The sequence below is a fragment of the Lytechinus variegatus genome, chromosome 10 (genome assembly GCF_018143015.1).
Source record: "Lytechinus variegatus isolate NC3 chromosome 10, Lvar_3.0, whole genome shotgun sequence".
Taxonomy (NCBI): Eukaryota; Metazoa; Echinodermata; class Echinoidea; order Temnopleuroida; family Toxopneustidae; genus Lytechinus; species Lytechinus variegatus.
In genome coordinates this window covers 24572020-24593979 of record NC_054749.1, presented here as the reverse complement: position 1 = coordinate 24593979, position 21960 = coordinate 24572020, and the positions used below count along the sequence as shown (strand labels likewise).

At 36.7% G+C, this 21960-nt stretch overlaps 1 protein-coding gene across 3 annotated transcripts; it reads left to right on the top strand.

The window, feature by feature from the left end:
* Window positions 1–630: 630 nt before the first annotated feature.
* On the top strand, window positions 631–21483 carry LOC121423316 (mpv17-like protein). 3 transcript variants are annotated; one of them, XM_041618667.1, is made up of 4 exons: window positions 632–1172; window positions 9903–10003; window positions 15106–15204; window positions 20735–21483. In XM_041618667.1, exons 1-4 carry the CDS (start codon window positions 824–826, stop codon window positions 20741–20743), a joined length of 558 nt encoding a protein of 185 aa, XP_041474601.1. In that variant the 5' UTR covers window positions 632–823; the 3' UTR covers window positions 20744–21483. The 3 variants fall into 3 exon arrangements, with proteins under 3 accessions (XP_041474602.1, XP_041474601.1, XP_041474603.1); XM_041618669.1 differs by lacking the exon at window positions 632–1172 and adding an exon at window positions 7933–8598; XM_041618668.1 differs by lacking the exon at window positions 15106–15204 and having other exon boundaries at window positions 631–1172.
* Window positions 21484–21960: the final 477 nt, after the last annotated feature.

The window sequence follows — 21960 nt, the reverse complement described above, 5'->3', positions numbered from 1 at the left end:
GAAAATAACATAGAGATATATACTTAATGACGCCTAATTAGTATACATCTCTATGGAAAATAATTACTTCTCGGCCACCACAGCCGAATATACGTATAGTCCTCAGGATTGAGTCCCAGTCAAAGAGATGTATACTAATTACGCCCAGTTTACAACTACCCATCCCCCTCCGTTCCCAATAATGAATTAAAGATGTAGGGCATATATGGTGCATCACGTTTGCTTGTACTTTGTTTGTTATGCCTGTGTGTGTTTTTTTTCATTGATCTTGCCGAAATTCTTGGAGAAATCTATTAATTTAGCCTGAGAGTGGAGACTGCGACTATAATATATGTACAAACGAATTTTCGAGGCGGGATCCGATTTCGGAATTCTCAAACTCGCTGAGGCGTGCGCGCAAGTGCGGAAATCTCTCCCCAAAGGAAGGGGGGCAGGGGCTGCAAAATTTGACAAGCAAAAAAAAAATGTTATCACTCAAACATCTCGTCCAAAAAACATGTTTTACTTCGATGTCCCCCCCCCTACTATTTTGAGTAGGGGGACGCGTCCCCTTGCCCCCCCGGGGGATTTACGCCCATGCGTATACGCGTGCAGCGCAGTTTGTTGATCAACAAATCTAACAAATCCATTGCCATTGATAAAATAGAACCCGGCGGCGGCGACGCGGCATATACGGTATTCGATAGAACATCAGGCCCAAGGTTAAGGCAGCAAGTGGGATTGAGGAACTCCGACCGAGATGTCGGCCCTATGCCCTCAAAGTGGTCGTTTTCTACAAAAGTGAATAACTCCACGATGTAAATACAACTTCTTTTTCAACGAAATGGCATCTTTATCCCGTTTGGTAGTTTTAAAAACAAAATACATCCAGCCAATTACAGTCTTTGCCCGAAAGAATCCACTGCTAGCTAACACGATCACGTACGCCGGGCTGGGCGGGGCGGCGGAGTTCACGCAACAGGCAATCAATAGAAAATCAGGGGAACGTTTTGAGGTTCGAAGGATCTTTAATTTTGTTGTTGTTGGTGTGTGCTTCAATGGACCTGTTGGACACTTTTGGTACAGATGGCTTGACCGATTTATACTTCCCACTGCCAAGATGGCACTGGTCAAGAAAATGTGCTTGGATCAATTCATATGCGGATCGGCTTTTGTTGCTGCCTTTTACACAGGTTCGTACCAAACTAAGATTCAATTTTTTTAATCAACGTTTATAATTACCGTATGGTTTTGTTAGTAAAGTTCATTGTAAGACCATGTCCAGGTCCAAATGAGCTCTAATATCGGGAGCTGAATTGGAGAAGTAGCCTATACTGTGATGCTCACAGATCAGGAACTCCTCTACTAAATCTTGTCACAGGTGGCCTTGCCCTTGGGGAACGGGGTTGTTGTGAATTTAATTCCCTTCTGAAAAAAATAATACCGGTACGTACGGTATGCACTGAGATGAGAAGGCTGGGGCCTGGGCATTCCATTCTTTTCATTTACCTTTCGGCTAGATCTAGGTCCATGCTTTCAGCAACATATGGCTTCAAGAAGTTATTCTATTGAGCCACTTTATTAGCAATTCATTGTTGGTATGTCAAATAATCCTCTGACAAATCATTCCGAGATATGATATGTGAAATATTTCCTATTGGAACAGCCAAGTTTGTACGTGGGTTAGCCTTATATAGGAAGATCTCGGCCTAATACTCTGCACTGCATCACAGTCCATGATCCGTGGCTTTAATTCGGAAGGCGTTAATATAATACACCGGCCTATGCTGATGAAGCTCTCAGTAATATATGTAGTGACAAAGTATTAAAGCACACGGTCCTTGAGTAAAAAACAATGTTAATCATACTGGCCTGTGATCAAGAACGATTTATAATAGGCCTATCTTGTCTATTAGATAATTCTGGCTCTGCAAGTTTTGTATTTCTTTAATCTACGATTTTTGTCAATTTGAAATTTGATTTATTTGTAAAGATGTCATAATATAATCCGAACCTGGTATACAATATGAAAATTTGATTAATTTGTAAAGATGTCATCATAATATAATCCGAACCTGGTATACAATATGAAAATACGTTTAAGTAGCTCTAGGCGTAATGAGTAAAAAAAAATCAGGAGGCAAGACGTGTTATTCAAAACGTAATTTTGAAAATTCAACCTTTCTGACCCTTTCCTTTTCTTACCTTTTCTCATTTTTTTCTTAGTCGTGAAAATTATGGGGTCCCACAGCCCCTGTACGTATATTTGGCCTAATTCTTGTTTTCCCATAGAAGTCGATAGTTATCGCAATGGTAGTTGTGTATGTTATATACATTTTTGCTGTTGTAGAAGTCGTCGTACTAAAATTAGTCATTATCATCGTCATCACATTAACCTAAAACAAAACAAAATTCCGATTCTAAAATTTCCGACCTTTCGTCCTATCGACGCCCCGCCCCCGATGCACGACATTCACCGCCAAACGATTGAATGAAGACATGCATGCACGTCCTTCCAGTGCATGTTTCCCGTGACTGTAGAAATCGAAAAGAGTTTTGTCATTCACTGGTATTGTAACAACGATATTAGTCCAGGGGCCTGTTGCATAAAACTTTTTACCTGAGAAAACTCTGGTAAAAACTGAAAACTATATATAGTTAGTCTGATTTCTGCCATTGACTTTAACACAGGGCAAAAACTCTGGTAAAAACAACCTGAGTTTTCTCAGGTAAAAAGTTTTATGCAACGGGCCCCTGGTATTTCATCTCAGTGCACACCGTACCGTACGTACCACAATTATTATTTTTTTCAGAAGGGAATTAAATTCACAACAACCCCGTTCCCAAAGGGCAAGGCCACTTGTGACAAGATTAAGTAGAGGAGTTCCTGATCTGTGAGCATCACAGTATAGGCTACTTCTCCAATTCAGTTCCCAATTAGATCAATGTGATGACGATGATAATGATACAAAGAGTTACGATTGATCCGATCAATAGTGACTCTATGGAAATCTATCAGTGCCATAATTTTATCTACGAAAAACTTGCACAATGTCCTCTGTATGCAAGAGAAGTGCAATGAATTTTCAAGAAAACAACGAATGCATGATTAAGCATAGCTAGAAAATATTTTGAATAAACATGCATAATAGATGTTGACGTGACTGGCCGTCCATAGTTAAGATTGATCGGATCAATCGTAACTCTTTGTAAGACGGGTCCCTGGCTTATAATACTATTTGTCATTTTTTCATGAAGGTAAATTTTGCTGTGGGGTTTTTGTGGATCTTTCCAAAGCATTTGTCACCATCGGCCATCACATACTGCTTGAAAAATTGTATTATTATGGTATAAGAGGTGTATCTCTTGAACGGTTTAGTAGTTATTTATTAGAAAGAAAACAGTATGTGATAGTCGATGGTGTATCATCCGATTTTTCATATATAAATACTGGAGGATCTGTGCTTGGGCCACTGCTATTTTTGTTATATTATGAATGATATTATACATACTTCAAATATTCTCAAATTTTCATTATTTGCTGACGATACTGCTGTCATTTCATCTCACAAAGATGAATATTCTGATTTGTAATATTAATGTTGAATTAGAGAAATTAAGTGAATGGTACATTTGTAACAAACTCTTTTTAAACGCTGATAAAACACATTACATAATATTTCATTCCAAACAGAACCAAGGTTCTCTTCAAGTTTCCTCTGTGTATATTAAAAACGATATTCTTAAGAAATCTGATATCGTAGAATTTTTAGGCATCAAACTTCATGAATCGCTTGATTGGTCTCACCACATTTCTCATGTTCTAAAACCTCAAGGGAGTTGGTATTATAACACACTTTAGAAACACAGTGCCAAAACATATTTGATTAACTATTTACAACAGTATTATATTACCACATATCTGTTGTAATATGATATGGGGCAACTCTTAGAAGACACACCTATATAAAATTCATACATGTTTCCTTCAAAAACGCGCTGTCCGTATTACTCATTCTAACCAAATGACACCAAGTGCTCGTCTGTTTTGTGACCTAACATGTTTGCCAGTTTTTGATCTTGTTACAGTATAAACAATTTAATATTTATGTTCAGTTTTCATAAAAAAAAGCTGCCGTCAATATTCAGTGATAATTTTATGTTTAAAACAAATTCTTTTCATCATTCTTATGAGACCAGAAACAAATTAAAATTTCTTATTCCTTTTGCACGTACCTCATTAACCCAACATACAATAAGATTTCAGGGTGTTCATGATTGGAATTCGTTACCTTACATTGTGAAAAATTCTTCAACTTTAACGAGATTCAAATGCTTATGTAAAAAATTATTGTTTAAACGTTTGATGTAAACAATTATTGTTTAAACGTTTGGTGTTCACTGAGTCGAGGGCATTAATCTTTCTCCATCCCCTCTCGATCTCTCTCTTCCCTCTTTCTTTCTCCCTGTCCTTTTCTTTTTCTCTCCTGCTATCGCTTCCTTCCTTTCTTACTCTTTGTTAACTTTTCAATGTTCTGCATATGGTGTGTGCTGGTATGCTGGTGTGATTGTGTGTGTGTGTATGAGGCATGTTTTCTTTTTATCTGCTGTACACTTTAATAATGAAAGATCTGTTTTGTTTTGTCAATTATTGTACACGGCCCCATTCTCGCAAGCTATGCTTTTTGGGGTTCTTCCGATTTCTATTCATGAATTTTGTATGTATGTATTTATTTTGATCGAGTTTTTTAATGGAAAATAAATGAACTGAACTGAACTAATCCAGTATGTCTAAACATCCAAGATGACTTCCAAAAATTGGAGTCTAATCGGAGTCTGATACTTAAAAATCGACATAGTTCATTTAAATCCACCAAGGAAAATGATTTTGGTGTTCAGACTTTGGTTTCAAGGTTTAAAAATACGTTTAGACTGGTTACAATGATATCTAGTTGTCCATTTGCCTAAAAATGGACAACTAGGTATCATTGTTATCAATCTAAAATGACTTCTATCACTCAAAAATTATCAGAGTTCATACAACATCCACCTGTGAGAAACAATTTTGGTGACAAGTAACAAGGATGGTTAGTTTTTGTCAAAATCAGTATAGTGTAATTTTGAGGGGGCCAGATATGACGTATCGAGCAAAATTTATTTCATTCCAAAAATAAAATTTTGTAAAATATTTTGGATATAATATTCGTAAAATAATCATATTTCATCCATCTCTCTCTCAGTTTCTCTTTATTTTTTCTTGGTAATGATTTTTTTTTTGGGAGGGGGGAGTAGGGTTGCAAAATTCCTTGGAATTTTCTTGATGGAATCTTTCCTTGGGGAATAAACGGGAATTTTGTGGGAATTTTTTTAATTTTTGGCAATTTTCAGGAATGTTCAAGAAGTTATGGGAATTTTCCAAAAGTAACAATTTTCTGATATTCATAAGCCGGAATTGAAAGGCGTACTCTGGCAGTTGATGTTTGATCATGCTTTGCCATCAAATTTCAAGCCAAGTGTTATGCTAAAAGAATCAGACAATCATTAGGCATAATTTTAATGATTTCCATGCAACAGTTGATTTACTGTATTTACCTTGATAAGGAGTTCAAGACCATGTCATCTCCTCAAATAGACTTAAGAATTTGATTTATCAACCCCTTATATACTGTATTAATATGATCATGTGGATATGATGAACGGCACAAATCACCCCAAGACGCTTTCTTCAAAATGGCCGCCTGCGAATACTTTGAACGAAATTATCCAGCATCGAAATTAGAGTTTCGGGAATTTATTTGAGCCTAAAAAAGTCTGATATGATTTTTGTTGGTCTTATTTCGATGCCATGTATACTGAAATAAGATGGTGCATATAATTTATCATATTTATGTTCAGCATCCTTAAATAAGGGTTAAGAAAATAAAATAAACATATTTTCTTATCAAAATTTCTACTTTTATGGGGCCATTTGCAACATTATATTTATCATTAAATTCAAGCAATACCAAATCAACATCCTAATGAAATCATGCATAATACTAAATGTAACTTTTGTCTGAAATTAAAAGGGTAGGTCAAACCTTATGCATATTAAGTTAATTTCATTGTAGTTTCGCCTGTCCATTACTTTGTCAGCCATGTTATTATTTGGTAAATTAAATGTTATTTTATTGCCATGACAATGCCTTCAGATGTTATTTTACATTTTGCAGCAAACATATCTATATTTAGCACCCTAAAATTAGGGGAAATAAAAGAAAAATCAGATTTTACATTTTTTTTAAATCAAAGCTGATATTTTTCGGGGGGAGGGGGAATGAGCTGTTGCCATGGCAACGGGACATTTTAAACACTAATATTTATCGTTATAATTCAAGTATTACCAATACAACATCATTTTATTATTCTAATGAACTCATGCTAAACACTTACTGAAATGTTCGTTCAAAATTAAATGACTGGCCAAACCTTTCGCATATTGAGTTATTTGTAATTGTATTTTCCACTTGTCCATAATCTTATCATCCAAATTATTATTTTTTTTGTAAATTATATATTATTGGGTTTCCATGGCAATAGTTTCCTACACTAAGATTCCTCCAGTCCTCTTTTTAATCAAAACTGGTACTAAATGATCTATTGCTATAGCAACAGGCCATTTGGAACATTGATATTTATTGTTGAATTCAAGTATTAACAAGGCAACATCAATGTTTATCATTCTAATTTGTTCATGCAGAACACTCACTATATTATTTTCCCCTAGATTAATTGAGTAGGTCAAACCTTATGCATGTACATTAAGTTAATTTTCATTGTATATTTCACCTGTCCATAAACTTGTCATTCATGTTTTTTTGATTTGATGTTATCTGGTTGCCATGGCAATGGCTTAAGATGTTATATTTATAAATTTAGTCACAAACATATCTCGATTAGTACCTTAAAATTAGGGGAAATGGAATGATGAGCTTACATGTATTCTACATTTTTATCAATATTTTTACCTTTCTAGAGAGAAATAAGCTCTTGCCATGGCAAAGGAGTCTTTTTGACATAAAAAAAAATAATTCAAGCATTACCAAGGCAACATAATTTTTTTCTTTATAAAGAACTCCTGCAGAACACTTCCTGTAATTTTTATCAAATGAGGGGGTCAAAACTTAAGCATACAGATTAAATCAATTCCAATTGTATTTTCCACCTATTCCTTGTCTTGTCTTGTTAACCATGTTATTTTGTAAATTAGAAGTTAATTGGTTGCCACGGCAATAGCTTGAAATGTAATTTATACATTTAGCAACAAATATATCTTTGTTTAGCACTGTAAAATTAGGGGAAATTAAAAATAAATAATATTCTACATTTTTTTAATCATTTATTTTGTATTTTTCTGGGGAAAAGCAAGCTGTTGCCATTGCAACGGACCAATTGGAATCTTGGTGATCTTGAATATTTCTTTCATATGTATTCAATTGGTAGCCTGAAAATTATCATTTTGGTCAGCTATATCATGTTTATTTACCATTTACATGGGAATGTATGTTATTTTTGAGAAATTTATCCGTTGCCATGGCAACGGCCGAAAATCGCATTTAAAAATTTACCTCCCATCTTTAAAATAAATCTTGATTTACAAATAATTGTGAAAGTTTCATGCTTTAGTCATGATTTGCATTATTGTTCGGCCTATCCGCTCTACTTAGGAAGGAACCTGACGCAAGAGATTACAACCGGTATAACTGAAAGTAAAACAAAAAAAAATTAGAGAGAGAGAGAGTGAAAGGGATAATAACGTTATCCTAAGGTAACCTAAGCTCTGCTCTTTCATCCTTTTTGCTGTACCACAATCTATTATTTAACAAAAAAAATATGATCTCGTCCCGTCATGAGCGGACGTGTTCACTGAGGCGCTCTTACAGGTCGACAAGATCTTGAATTTTTTTTCGAAATAATGTGCTTATTTGGTGTATAAACTGTTTCAAAATCCAAACGTTTACCTCTTCGAACTATCACCAACAATAAACTGTTGCTCATCGACTTGGTTTTGATCAGTTATGTGATTTACTATTGGATTTGGAAGGACATGATACCGCTACACCGCGATGATGACTCGTATAGTTAGAAGCTACAAGCCGAAGAACTCTCGAATTGTATCAAAGAGGAACTGAACAAAGCCCTGGGGACAATGGGGAGTGATACTTTCATGAGAAAATAATTGGTGAGTGAACTGAAAACAACTTTGATTAATGAGATTACATCTTTAATTACTGAGAAAATTACAGATGGTCTATAGACTATACGTGAGTACATTGATTTTGAAAAGGAGGCAAGAGACACTCGCGTCAATGCCTTCGTTGTCAGACCAAGATGAGTCTGAACAGTACTCGCGCAGAAATTGTCTGATTTTCAACGGATTATGAGGAGAACGAAAAAAACTGGTGAAACCATCATGAAACTCTGTGCAGATAAGCTTAGAATCAAGAGGAATGGATAGAAGCCATCGTATATACAATGTACGAGACAAAGTCTACGAAAATAGGAGAAAATCGTGAAATCTACATCAGCAAGGATGAGGCAATATGTCTCACAAGGAAACGAACTCATCTGTTCTGGAAGGTGAAAACCCATTTAAGGATTGTATTTTGTACGGGTCAATATGGACTCAAGCGCACGAAAAAGCCAGTCACCCCAGCAGTCACCATACGAAGCAACTTCCAGAAATTGAGAAAACTTTGAATTCTTCACCATGGATTTGATGTAAACTTCTATAAGAAAGACACAATCTTGTCCATTGAATTCCACATTTTCGACACAGTCTCGTGTATTAACTTAACCCTAAGTTGAGACGCACAGAGCTGCTCTATTGTGGAACATTGCCCCTCCTCTTGTGCTCGAGGAAAGCATTTCAATTGGCCCGAAGTACGCAATGAATATTAGAGCCACTCTCTGTAAAGACGTTTATTGACAGCTCAACCACATGTATCTTTGAAGAGGGAAAGCTCGACCTATCGCTGAGCTGATGAAGCATGTGCTAATAGCTCCATGGATGAAGCAAGCACCACGTTTACACCGATCATGCCAATAGAGATTTTCAACCTTTTCGTCGCGGCTCTCTATTCTAGTAGGCCTATATAGAAACCCAGGGTTGCTGTCAGATTTGCACGGTTTATCATCGTGCATTGCCAATAATTAGGCCTACAGACACGGTCTCCCGTCGGCTGTAATCTTCCCTTTACTTAATTGACTTCTGGAATATTCGAACTGATTTTTTTTTCATTTTCTTTATTTCTCTCTCTCTTCCTAATATCATCCCTTCGTCTTAACTGTATCATAATATGTCCCATTCCTATAGAATAAACTTCCAAAAGACATCCGCAATATTTCTTGTCTCACCACTTTCAAAAGTTCGCAAAAAACTTATTCACACATGCATGCTTTTTTAAGTAATAATATCATTCTTGCCCCTTTTTTATTAGGTGTCCATGGGACCGTTTCATCAACATTTTTGTCCGACAAGTTGTCAGATCTGACAACTTTCTTTGAACCTGAGAGGTACTGCTACCATTTTAGCTGTCGGATAAAAAGGATTTGTCGAATAAAACATCCCGACAAATTCTTCATGAAACGATCCCCATTAAAAAAAAAAATCTTTACAACGCATCTTTTTTATGATGGATACCGGCGCATAATGTCGATATTATTATGTTGTTGAAATGGCTGAATACAGGATAACACATTTTTTACCGAGACTTTTGAAGACGAATCTATTACTAAAGAGTAGTTGTTGATTTGTTCTTATTCACCATTTCAGTTTCTTGGTTAGAGGCAAGTTCTGGCAATGTTAGCTTTTCCGTCATTATTCAAAGTGATTTTGAAAAACATTTTAGCCCAGCCTTATTTCATTTTTTTTCTTTATTCAGGTATGAGTATATTAGAAGGTAAAGATGATATATTTGAAGAGCTTCGAGCAAAGTTCCTCCCAACCTTCAAAGCAAGCTGTTGTTTCTGGAGTGTAGCTCAGGTAATGTATTCATGATTGGATGAAGATTGTTTAGATATTCAAAACATGCTGACATATTGAACGCGGACTTGACAGACTTGCGAAAATTACTGATCGACAAGGGAGTGTCCTTAGACTGCCCATATACTGACTGTCGACATACAGCGCGTCCCCCCAAAAATGTCCGTCTTATATGCGGCTAAATTACTTAAAAAATAAATTATTTTTCAATGAAATGTAGGGATCTATAGGAAGCCCATCTCATGTTCTAACTAATTCTATATACAATTAATTGGTCTCGCTTCTGGTTTTGAATACACAGTCTATTATGTAACAGTGGTGATTTTCAGCCCGTTCCAAGTTTGCATGCATGCATGCGGCACTACTGTGTGCTCTGCACTTTCTAGCATATCAACCCCTTTGACCATTCTGACCAAGGAATTCCTTGATCTGACCAGGGAAATCTCCATGATCTAAACAGGCTCATCAAATCACAACCTTGCGCATGTTCAGATAAGGGCAAAAACAATATTTGACAGCTCATTTCATTATTGAAAACGGGAGATACACAATTCATGCCTAATACTGCATTTTGTTTTATTACTTTTTTTTAGTTAATAAGCTACTGTGGTTTAATTCAATGTGACTTTTAAAAGAAAAAAAGGTCATTTTTGTCTCGCCTGCGTAGCGGAGCGAGACATAGGTATCACTATTTCCGGTGTCGGCGGCGTCGGCGTCGTCAACAATTCTGTTGTACACCCAATAACTTTCTACAGCTTCGAGGTGGGATCACCAAATTCATACCAGAGGTCCATCTCCTGAAGGCACAGGTCAAGTTCGAATATGAGTCGAATTTGAATAAGGTCAAAGGTCAATGAACTTTCCATGACTGGCACTGTGCTGTGCTGTACATCCAATAACTTTCTACAGCTTCGAGATGGGATCACCAAATTCATACCAGAGGTCCACCTCCTGAAGGCACTGGTCAAGTTTGAATATGAGTCGAATTTGAATAAGGTCAAAGGTCAATGAACTTTTCATGACTGGCACTGTGCTGTGTTGTACACCCAATAACTTTCTATAGCTTCGAGGTGGGATCACCAAATTCATACCAGAGGTCCATCTCCTGAAGGCACAGGTCAAGTTCGAATATGAGTCGAATTTGAATGAGGTCAAAGGTCAGTGAACTTTCCATGACTGGCACTGTGCTGTGTTGTACACCCAATAACTTTCTACAGCTTCGAGGTAGGATCGCCAAATTCATACCAGAGGTCCATCTCCTGAAGGCACTGGTCAAGTTTGAATATGAGTCGAATTTGAATAAGGTCAAAGGTCAATGAACTTTTCATGACGGCACTGTGCTGTGTTGTACACCCAATAACTCTCTATAGCTTCGAGATGTGATCGCCAAATTCATACCAGAGGTCCATCTCCTGAAGCACAGGTCAAGTTCGAACATGAGTCGAATTTGAATAAGGTTAAAGGTCAAAGGTCAATGAACTTTCCATGACTGGCACTGTGCTGTGCCGTACATCCAATAACTTTCTACAGCTTCGAGGTGGGATCACCAAATTCATACCAGAGGTCCATCTCCTGAAGGCACTGGTCAAGTTTGAATATGAGTCGAATTTGAATAAGGTCAAAGGTCAATGAACTTTTCATGACTGGCACTGTGCTGTGTTGTACACCCAATAACTTTCTATAGCTTCGAGGTGGGATCACCAAATTCATACCAGAGGTCCATCTCCTGAAGGCACAGGTCAAGTTCGAATATGAGTCAAATTTGAATAAGGTCAAAGGTCAATGAACTTTCCATGACTGGCACTGTGCTGTGTTGTACACCCAATAACTTTCTATAGCTTCGAGATGGGATCGCCAAATTTATACCAGAGGTCCATCTCATGAAGGCACAGGTCAAGTTCGAATATGAGTCGAATTTGAATGAGGTCAAAGGTCAGTGAACTTTCCATGACTGGCACTGTGCTGTGTTGTACACCCAGTAACTTTCTACAGCTTCGAGGTAGGATCGCCAAATTCATACCAGAGGTCCATCTCCTGAAGGCACTGGTCAAGTTCGAATGTGAGTTGCAGGGCTCGAATTAATCCAAAGCCATCCAAGGCCACGGCCTTAGATGCCCTCAGAAATGGCCTTGATGCCCTTTCAAATATTTGTAGACTTAAGGCCAAAATAACTGCCCTTTGTTGCTGTGGCCTTGGTGCCCTGCGGTAATCCAGTGCATGTGCCCCATTGAAAAGTGCATTTATTATTGATGCCATTTTTTTGGTGGCCTTGGATGTCCCATAAAGTGAAAACTGCCTGCCCTTTCCCTTAAGTGCCCTTTTAAAAAATGGCCTTGCCCCTTTAAATTCTGAATTCGAGCCCTGGAGTTGAATTTGATTAAGGTCAAAGGTCAATGAACATTTTACTTCAGAACTCAGTACTCTCTGTATTTGAACCAGATTTTGTATTTTACTTGTTTATTTTTTAAAAGCTGTTGTTGTTATTTATTTAATGAGCTATAGTTCTTGGCACCATTTATAATATTCACACAAATGTGCCAAATGTACAATAGAAAAGCTGTCAAAGTTTTCACTCATATTATGCATTACATTCTTTTTCACTAACATTCATTTCCTTACTTCCATGGAAATCATTATAGCTTCATAGTATTAACAGCATTCTTAGTGTTATCTCATTTCCTAGGGATAAAGTAGGCCTATAGCATTATTGCATATGTAAACTGTCAGAACCACAATTCACCCCCTAAACTGCTGACAGCCTCGGAAGTCATAGCATAGTTTTGACATACATTCTCTTCATGACTGCAATATGCAGGCGAGACAACGCTTGGCGTTTGCCTTGTTTTTTCGGTAAAGTTATTCCTTTTTCGCAAAGGTTGATTAATTTGTGGATTCCTCTTTATTTTTCAGCTTATTTTACTCATCGATCATTCACATTTTCTTTCAAGTTTGTGCACTGAATCCCCTTATCACCCATCCAAAAACTTATTTGTGTATGTTTCTTGTCCTTCTGAACATGCCCGAGTTTGTAATTTGATGAGCCTGGGTTTGATTAGGGAAATGTCCCTGCTCAGACCCACGATGTAAAAATCGGGGTTCAACATAGACAATGCAGATATGTATCAATGCTGCAAACTTGGAATGGGCTAAAATGCACCACTGTTACGTAACAGAGTGTTATTCAAAACCGCTAAAGCGCGACCAATGAAATTTTCACAGAAGTTAGCTCATAAAATGAGCTTTCTACTCACATGAACATTTATTTGAGAATACTACCACATTTTAGAATTAATTCAGTCCTTTGTCAGAGGGACATTTTTTTTTTTTTGGGGGGGGCGCTGTATAATCGACAAATTTACTAAAGACGATATAAGACTGAACATTTTGATTTTTATTGATCTTGCGTGAGAAGTGTGATAAGTCTCATATTTGTTTGTTGACAAACAAGGCCATTTACCTTCTGATAATTTCAAATCTTGTTATTAGGGACTTTGCGATTTATATCGGGAGCGACTTTGAAGGACGGTAGGTAGGAAACAAATGATAAATATTCACTACCAAATCCAGGTAATTTTCTTCCAGGAAAAATTCGACAAGGAAGAAAAAAAAGGTCCTCACTTGCATATGCATACCATTTAATATATTCCCCTGATTAAAAAATATTTGTTTGTGCCTCTCGGGGGGGGGGGGTGCACTGGCCGGATATGCCCCTACCTGGATCCGCCAGTGGTATATTGTTATTATCATTAATATTTGATTATTATTATTGTTATTATTATTATCATCATCATTATTATAATAATAAATATTATGTACGTCCGCAATGACACTCGCAATGTCTACAGCACTCCTCTGAAAATTCCTCGAAAGCCCAGAGAGCAACGAAAAAAAGGATAAACCTGTCATGTTGAGCTGCATTCGGCCACCGATTCACCCCTACTTATGTTTATTAAGTTCTGTTCATAAATGATCCTAGTTATTTAGACCCCCCCCCCCAAAAAAAAAAAGAAATAAAAATAGTATTGACATTATACCAGAGTTCACGGATTTATCATTTTAACGCTTCGCCTGTTTACTCCCCATGATAATAAAATTTTCAACGATCAATTTAGATTGCAAATTCAACAAGTACTAGTATTGTGGGACCACGATTAATCTAGATGAGCCATAAAAAAATGTTCAATTCAGTGTCCATATTGCACCTTCGTTACACAAAAATTGAATACCCAGCATTTTTTTCTTTTAAAAAGCAAAATGGAAACATTTCTTTTATCGGGTAAAGCTATATATACCTTTTTTTTTTGGGGGGGGGGGCATTTTTATCTTGATATTTTGGTACAAAGCATTCAAAGTTGTCACTGTTATATATTGTGTGAAATGTTCCCAGCTCAAATCATCATCTTTACGGGAAGGTAGCTAGTCCTGTAGATCTCCCAGTCGTAAACACTTGATGCAAAATTTAAAGTCTAAGTGCATGCGGGCGTGGATGCAGACAATTTGGTTTGATTGACCAAAAAGAATCTAATCCGATATATGAGTTGATGCTGGAAGACAAATGGCAAAGTAAAGATTTGCGTTTCTTTTCTTCATTAAGAGGATGACTGTAATTAATGATTAAGATCGTGACATAAAGATAAAGGGACCCACGTTTAAAAAAAATGCCTTGGAATTGCGGGATATTATATAGTAATGGGAGTCAAATCTGGTACGCCACTCACTATAACTCACCAGCTATTTTAGACTTTATCATAAATATAAATACTGCTGAGTGGGCGATATTTGCCTCGTTAAAATATGAGCTTTGTTCGGGCAGAGTTCATCTATTTGTGATCTGAATCAACTGTCATCGCACTCCCCCTTCCAGGTTCGGGGGGGGGGGGGTTCAAGGAGGCTGAACTTACGGGGGTAACATTTGAAGATCTAATGGCGCACCGATGACCCCCGCATAACCATGATAACATTTCATGATTTCCCAGAATAATTTTACTGACAATGCATCAGATTATATTTTTTCTGATTCTTTTACTTGTGTTGATTTTTTCCAAATTCATTTTACGTTGGTATTTTTATTTTATAAGGCAATTTCATATTTTTTTCTTTAGGTATTCAACTTTTATTTCCTTCCAACTTCACTCCGCATTGTCTACATAGCCTCAGTCAGTTTCCTGTGGACCAATTTCTTAGCAATTATGAAGAGAAAAGTAAGGACAAATGATTAAATATATTCAATGTTTTTAATGATTTAATGGAATTTACATGTTATGTATTAAAAGTTTATCAGTATTTTCATGATGATTCTTCAATAATTTCATTTGTTTCCTAAACATACCATTTTGCAGTGGATTTGTACACGAACACACGTTATTTAGCCAATAATTTGGGACCCTACATTCAATAACGAAATATTACGTAATGTTGGAACCGCGTACCCATGGGTTGCAAATTTAGTCTCAAAAGTTGCGCAAGACTTGAAAATTAGTCACGGCGCGGCCCCAGCTTTTGGCGTTTCAGATTTATCGCGGAAACAAATTGTCAAAGGGGGGGGGTGTCTTATTGACGATAGGCAGTACTTTTTGGCGCGCAAGGTTTTGTGTATACCTTTGTCCAAACATGGTTCAAAAGAGTTGTGGAAAAACACACACAAAAAGTTACTTAATCTTTTTGCAAATATGATTACTTATCTTGGTTCGAAAAAGGTGAGAGAAAGAAGATCCTAATATGTCTCTGAAGTGTTTTAAACACAAAGGGGGTTTCCTCCAACACATCACTCAACCGCAACTTGTTCGCTTGAAGTCCTGCTTGAAAACTGTGGACTTGTAACAGGGGCGATATTCCTTGATCTCAAAAAGGCGTTTGATATTATATCTGACGAAACACCTGTCAAATTATAGACTGGTCGTCTTTATACATAACAAACAACATCGTGTCTCGTGTTCGTGTGCCGGAGTGGTTCATTTTGGGTACACAATTTTTTTAATTTCAATATGTATAATTATTTTTGCTTATTTGTAACTTAAAATTTAGTAATCAAACCTCACGCTGACGACACGGTTCTGCTTTGTAGAGGTAATAATTATAGCACAGAAGAAATAAATAAATAAAAAATATTTTACTGTGCTAATGGTTTGAAATGAATAATATTAAATAAGTGCAAAGAAAAAAATGATGGTTTGGGGGACGGGACGTAAAACTAACAACGCGAGTATGAATATTTTATGGAAGAATAAAATGTTACCGAGATGAACTATTTAGATGTAACCCTTGACCAATGTATAAGTTGGACACCGCATATTTTTAGTGTAACTGAAAAGATAAACTGTGCTTTTTTCATACATAAGGAATGCTGGAATAACCTTACCATGTTCTTTTCATATAGACTATTTTTCGTTTGTTTGGGGCAACTGTAAAAAAAATTCCTCAAATTGCAGAGGATGCAAAACAGGCATGCGAGATTAGTTATCAATGCAGACTTATCGAATCACAAAGGGCATCGTTTAACCCTATCTAGGCGGGGGGGGGCCTCGGAGGCTCCCCCCTCAACGAATCGCGCAATATTTTCGCGTCGCGGAATTTTTTGACCGCGCCGCTCGCTTAATTTTACTTTCTAGTCTTGCACAATTTTTGAGACCAACTTTGCGTCACCCGGGTGTTTCCGAAATTACGCAACATTATGTAAGTGCATGTCAGACCGAAAATTGCTCAAAAACGTGATTTCGTGTACAAAGTCAATGCAATTGTGTTTTCAACCAAAATTCATAAATGTATGATTATTTTTAGTGTTGCTGGTCTACATGTATTTATTTTATGCTTTTTATGATCACAGAAGAGTCCCCAATTAATTTCATTGAAAAAACAATGAAAAAAAGGTCAAAAAACAGAGAAATACATAAGAAATTGCAAAAAATAATAAAATACATAAGAAAATGATTTGATATCGCAATTTTTTTCATGTACACTTGCTAAGAACACCACAAAGAGTTTCTATACTAAAAATTAGTACATTTGGAGCTTTATTTAGGGAGTTAGAGGAAAAAGTATGATTTCGCATACTAATTTCGCATAAATTAGCATAATCACGTAATAGCGATTCTCATGTAATAAATTACTATACAATCTTGTAGATTATGTCCCAGGCAACCCGTGTGCCAATTTTCGGCGCGATCGCGCGGTCGATGGCCGAGATCTTAGGGGGGGGGGGGCCTGGGAGCCCCCCCCCCCGGCCATATGAACTCCCAAAATACCCCGGCCTAGATAGGGTTAAAGCAATCTTCAGTGGCAAAGTATTTAAACTAGAAATATTTACCTCTATATCCTCTGTTTTCGTCTACAAAATACTCATTATAATCTCTCACCATTGTTTCGAATTGTTTGCATGCATATTGCCCTCAGATGTAGATGTAGGATCCGATGTATCAGATGTAGGATCCTTGGCAGATTAAATTAATTATGCATGGATTAAAATTAAAAAGATATTTCTTTTATCACGACCAAGACAAATGCTGTTTTGGTCGGAGGAAGCCAGGCGTAGTTACTCCGACCTTCCTCCGACCAAGATACTCCTGGAAGGTCGGAGTTAAATCTGTTCAGATGGGCACTATACTCCGACCAAGATAATCCTCGTCCTACGCGTTTCCAGGAGTATCTTGGTCTGAGGAAGGTCGGAGTAACTCTTTCCAGATGGGCATTACTCCGACCTTTCCTCCGACCAAGACACTCCACGTCCTACTCGTTTCCAGGAGTATCTTGGTCGGAGGAAGGTCGGAGTAACTCTCTCCAGACTGGCATTACTCCGACCTTTCCTCTGACCAAGAAACTCCTCGTCCTACTCGTTTCCAGGAGTATCTTGGTCGGAGGAAGGTCAGAGTAACTCTGTCCAGACGGGCATTACTTCGACCAAGATATTCTCCGTCCTACGCGTTTCCAGGAGTATCTTGGTCTAAGGAAGGTCGGAGTAACTCTTTCCAGACGGGCATTATACTCCGACCTTTCCTCCGACCAAGATGATCCTCGTCCTACTCGTTTCCAGGAGTATCTTGGTCGGAGGAAGTTTATGCTTATTTCATTTTTTTTTCTCTTTTGTTTGAAATACATATATTCATTGGATATGACCTTTATAAAAATATCAAGATTCTTATCACTTTATTCCGCAAGTGACTTAAAAGTATTTCTGAAATGGGCGTCATAATACATGTCAGTGATGTCACGTTAAAAGTTCATTTCACGATCATTATCTGCTTTCATATTTGTAACATTTAATCCTGTAATGTCGGTCTCATTTTGTTATTTGCGTGAAAACGCAAATTAAATTGTCGGTTTATTTTGCCTGCTATTTCCTTTTTTTTTTCATTTCATTGGAGAAAAATGCAATTTCACAGCGTTCTAATTCGGCCTTTACCTTGCTTATTATAGTTGCTAAACATGAATTAAACTATTTTAAGAATCGTGTTTATTTAGGCCCTCACAAAACGATAACAGGACTTTAATTCCATTGGGATTTAGGATTTGTACCCGCTTTATGGGAAGAGGTTATGTTTACTATTTGACATTACGCGATATTGCAGATCTCAATATAGTTCAAGATACTGTTCGATTTGTGGAGTTTGTGATTAGTCTTATTTTTAACATTGGTTTTATACCTTGACCAGATAAAATGTTATCAAAAGTGTTTGTTTATAGGCAATTCACTGTACAAGATATAACTATAACTTGAATAATGAAATGTAATTTTATTCAAAGATGAACGGGAACAGGTCTTTAAATCCAATGACAGTAAGGAATTTTGTATACCTGTTTATGAGTCCTGTTTACTCTTCGACGATATCCGATACGGTTCATAATTAGTGTCAAGAGTTCAAAAGACTGTTCTATAATTATTTGTGGATTTTTAGTTTAGAATGGCCTTTTCACACAGTGGTTATATAATAATTAGATACCTTAATCAGATAAACATGGGCACATAGAAGTGTACAGGCATATATGCTATCAAAATTGTTTGTTTATAGGCTCTGTACATTACGATACACGATGTAAGTTGGAATTCGGGTTTACTTCAGTATTCAAAGATAAATGTAAGCCTATAATATCAAATAAACATGAATCCAATTTATCCCCCTTAGAAACAAAATCTTTTATGCATTTGAAATAGATATATTCATGCAAAAAATATTCTAATGCATTGTTGCCAACTAGCACATTACAAGACCCCCCTCTCTATTTCAATTCCCCTTGCCTAATACTCTCTCTGACTATCCTCTATTTATACCAATGCCGTATACACACACACAAAACGCGGTATAAAATTGCATGAGTTAAATTGGAATTAAAAAAAAAAGAAATTGTGAAAGTTGTATAAAAAGCACTTTGCTTTATAACTTTGCATTGAATAAAAAAAATTGAACGATATCATGATAAAACCTAAGATTATACATGCATTCTCATGTTCTTCCAAGTTGAACAAATAAGTTTGCACGCATTATACTCGCTCGTCAACAGTCCATGAGCCATGACGAGGCAACGCAACAATATGTTATTGTCAAATTGTCAAACTTTAACAAAATAAAATCACAAAAATTACAGTATTGTGTTCTTGATACTACGGTGAAGACTACCATGACTACACTCAAAGATAGGGTAAACTATACTCACCTTTAAATTGTACAATCAGATGTAGTTAAATCGGTAAAATTAACTAAACAGGATAGAATCAACCTCTTTAAACAACAATACTTAAAATTTAAGCAATTCGAATTAACCAATCATGGCCTCATATTCATGCAACTCATTTAACCAACTACTAAAGCTTAAAGTTTGAGCAACAAATTTTGTAACACATTTATCTAACTATTGCTTAAAAACATTTTCTGTTTAAACAACCTGTATATTCGGTTAAGTTTTAAGCAATTAGGAGCTGAGCCATCGGATGACCAGTGGAAGTATACATTTTCATATACTTGTATAGAACAATTCTCTGTGTTTATATTTAAGAAATGTTATGATAATTACAATGATATAATAAATGTAAATAGGCCTACTTGCAATGTATTGGTAAGGTCATTTTTTAAGACGCTCATGATGCAGCAAAGCGAGATAAAAACACAACAATGATAAGATAAACAAATCAATAAGAGTCATGTTTTCGGAAAACTTGTGTCAAAACCAGGGTTAGCTTCTTTAGAATAGATATGAAAATCATCTCTTTAATTCTGAGAGTCATGTTAGGTGACGAAACATTTAACAAACTCTCATTCGTCATCTCTCACGAGTCCTTATTTAAATAAGTCTCCCCTTCCTCTCTCGTCTGTATTTGGAAACATTCTTGAGAGGGGTAAAAAGCAAACGCATTGTTCGATGAGATCAGCTTTATAAAGGGGGTACTCCGGGCTGAAAATAATTACACCTGAATAAATAGACTAAAATTTACCAAGCAAAATGGTGAAAATTTCATCTAAATCTGTTAACGAATAACGAAGTTCTTGAATGATTTAGCAATATTTTGTGAAAACGGTTATCTGCACTACGTCATTAATATTCGTTAGGTTGGCAGTTGATGTCACGTCCACACTTTCCCTTTTTCTTATGTTATTGTATGAGATCATAATTATGTTCATAGTCCCTATATGAAAATTATTTCTATGCATATTTCGTAATTCATGGTTTTATATATTTCTTTCATTATGTTCTCTTCGAATTAATATTGCTATACATTTTTCTTTTTTTAATTCATGTTAATAGGACATATGATAATGCTGGAAATCGCAGTTGCTGATGTCTTCAGGCAATATGTAACTAGCATGAATAGCTCTACGATGCATGATTCCATTGGTGTATGAACATGGATTCCTGAACAGGCAGGGAGAGAGAGAGCAGGCATCCATCACAGGAGAGGGAGAGATCACGATGGAGTATTCTTTCCACTCCGTTTTATCGCTGCTTGATCATGTTGATTGACCAGTGTTATATTCAGCTCATCAGATGACGACATGCCGTTGTCCTATCTTAATTTTTCCGTATTTATTCAATTTTGTAAACTTTGCAAGATGCTGCCGAAATGGCCAAGTTTGGACCCGTTTTAGATCGTTCTGAAGTGTATCTTGTTGAACAACTCACAGACTCCAGGCCCGGTTTAAAGAGATGCTCACTGACAAATGAAGGGCATTTTGTTTAGTCTCCCGAAAAAGTTGACAATAAATAAAAAAATTAAAAAAACACGAATAAATGTCAACGAAAACTGGTATTTTGACACCTCAAAAAAAAAAATTACGGGTGCGCCTTTTCAAACTATACGAGGGGGCGCCCGAACCCCCACCCCCTTCCGAAACCGTGCCTGGACTCGTGGAGTACGAACGTAGAGAGAATCCTACGTATACCTCCACGATTAGAGAGAGAGGTCAGCCTTTTATGTCAGTCATACACAGCAAAAACTGTGGTGTTATCCGGTGTACATAGAGGGCCACACCAGTTATTTTACATCGGTGTTAAATTGGTGGTGTTAGTTTTACACCTGTAGGTGTTATTACAACACCTATGATTATACACTCTTTGGTGTTTTGTTCAATCTCTAGGGTGTTATTTTAACACCTCAGGGTGTGGTCCTCTATTAACACCAATTGGTGTCAGTTTTAACACCACAGTTTTTACAGTGTACCAACGATACCGACTCCAAAACGACCGATAATATACGACATTCAAAATACCGCAATGGTTTGATCGATCTGGAAGCAGTTTCGCTAGTGTGACTGGTATGAGTAGTTCAATCATGTCAATGGCGTGACTGAAGCATTACCATTCTATGCTCATGAACATAGAACATGGACGTCTGTCTCATCTTGCCATGGGGCGTATGAAAGCGATTGAAATGTGGACGGAATTATTGGAAAACCATTCTCTCGTGTTTCCAATATGGTTGACACATTTTAAGAAATATTATTAGATAACTGGTTTCAACTTGCTGAACCCCA

Excerpts from the sequence above, each read along its gene's own strand:
- LOC121423316 (XM_041618667.1), top strand. The coding sequence starts at position 824 with ATGGCATCTTTATCCCGTTTGGTAGTTTTAAAAACAAAATACATCCAG. Across the intron at positions 1,173-9,902 it reads TGTTGCTGCCTTTTACACAG|GTATGAGTATATTAGAAGGT; the intron begins GTTCGTACCAAA and ends TTCTTTATTCAG. Across the intron at positions 10,004-15,105 it reads GTTTCTGGAGTGTAGCTCAG|GTATTCAACTTTTATTTCCT; the intron begins GTAATGTATTCA and ends TTTTTTCTTTAG.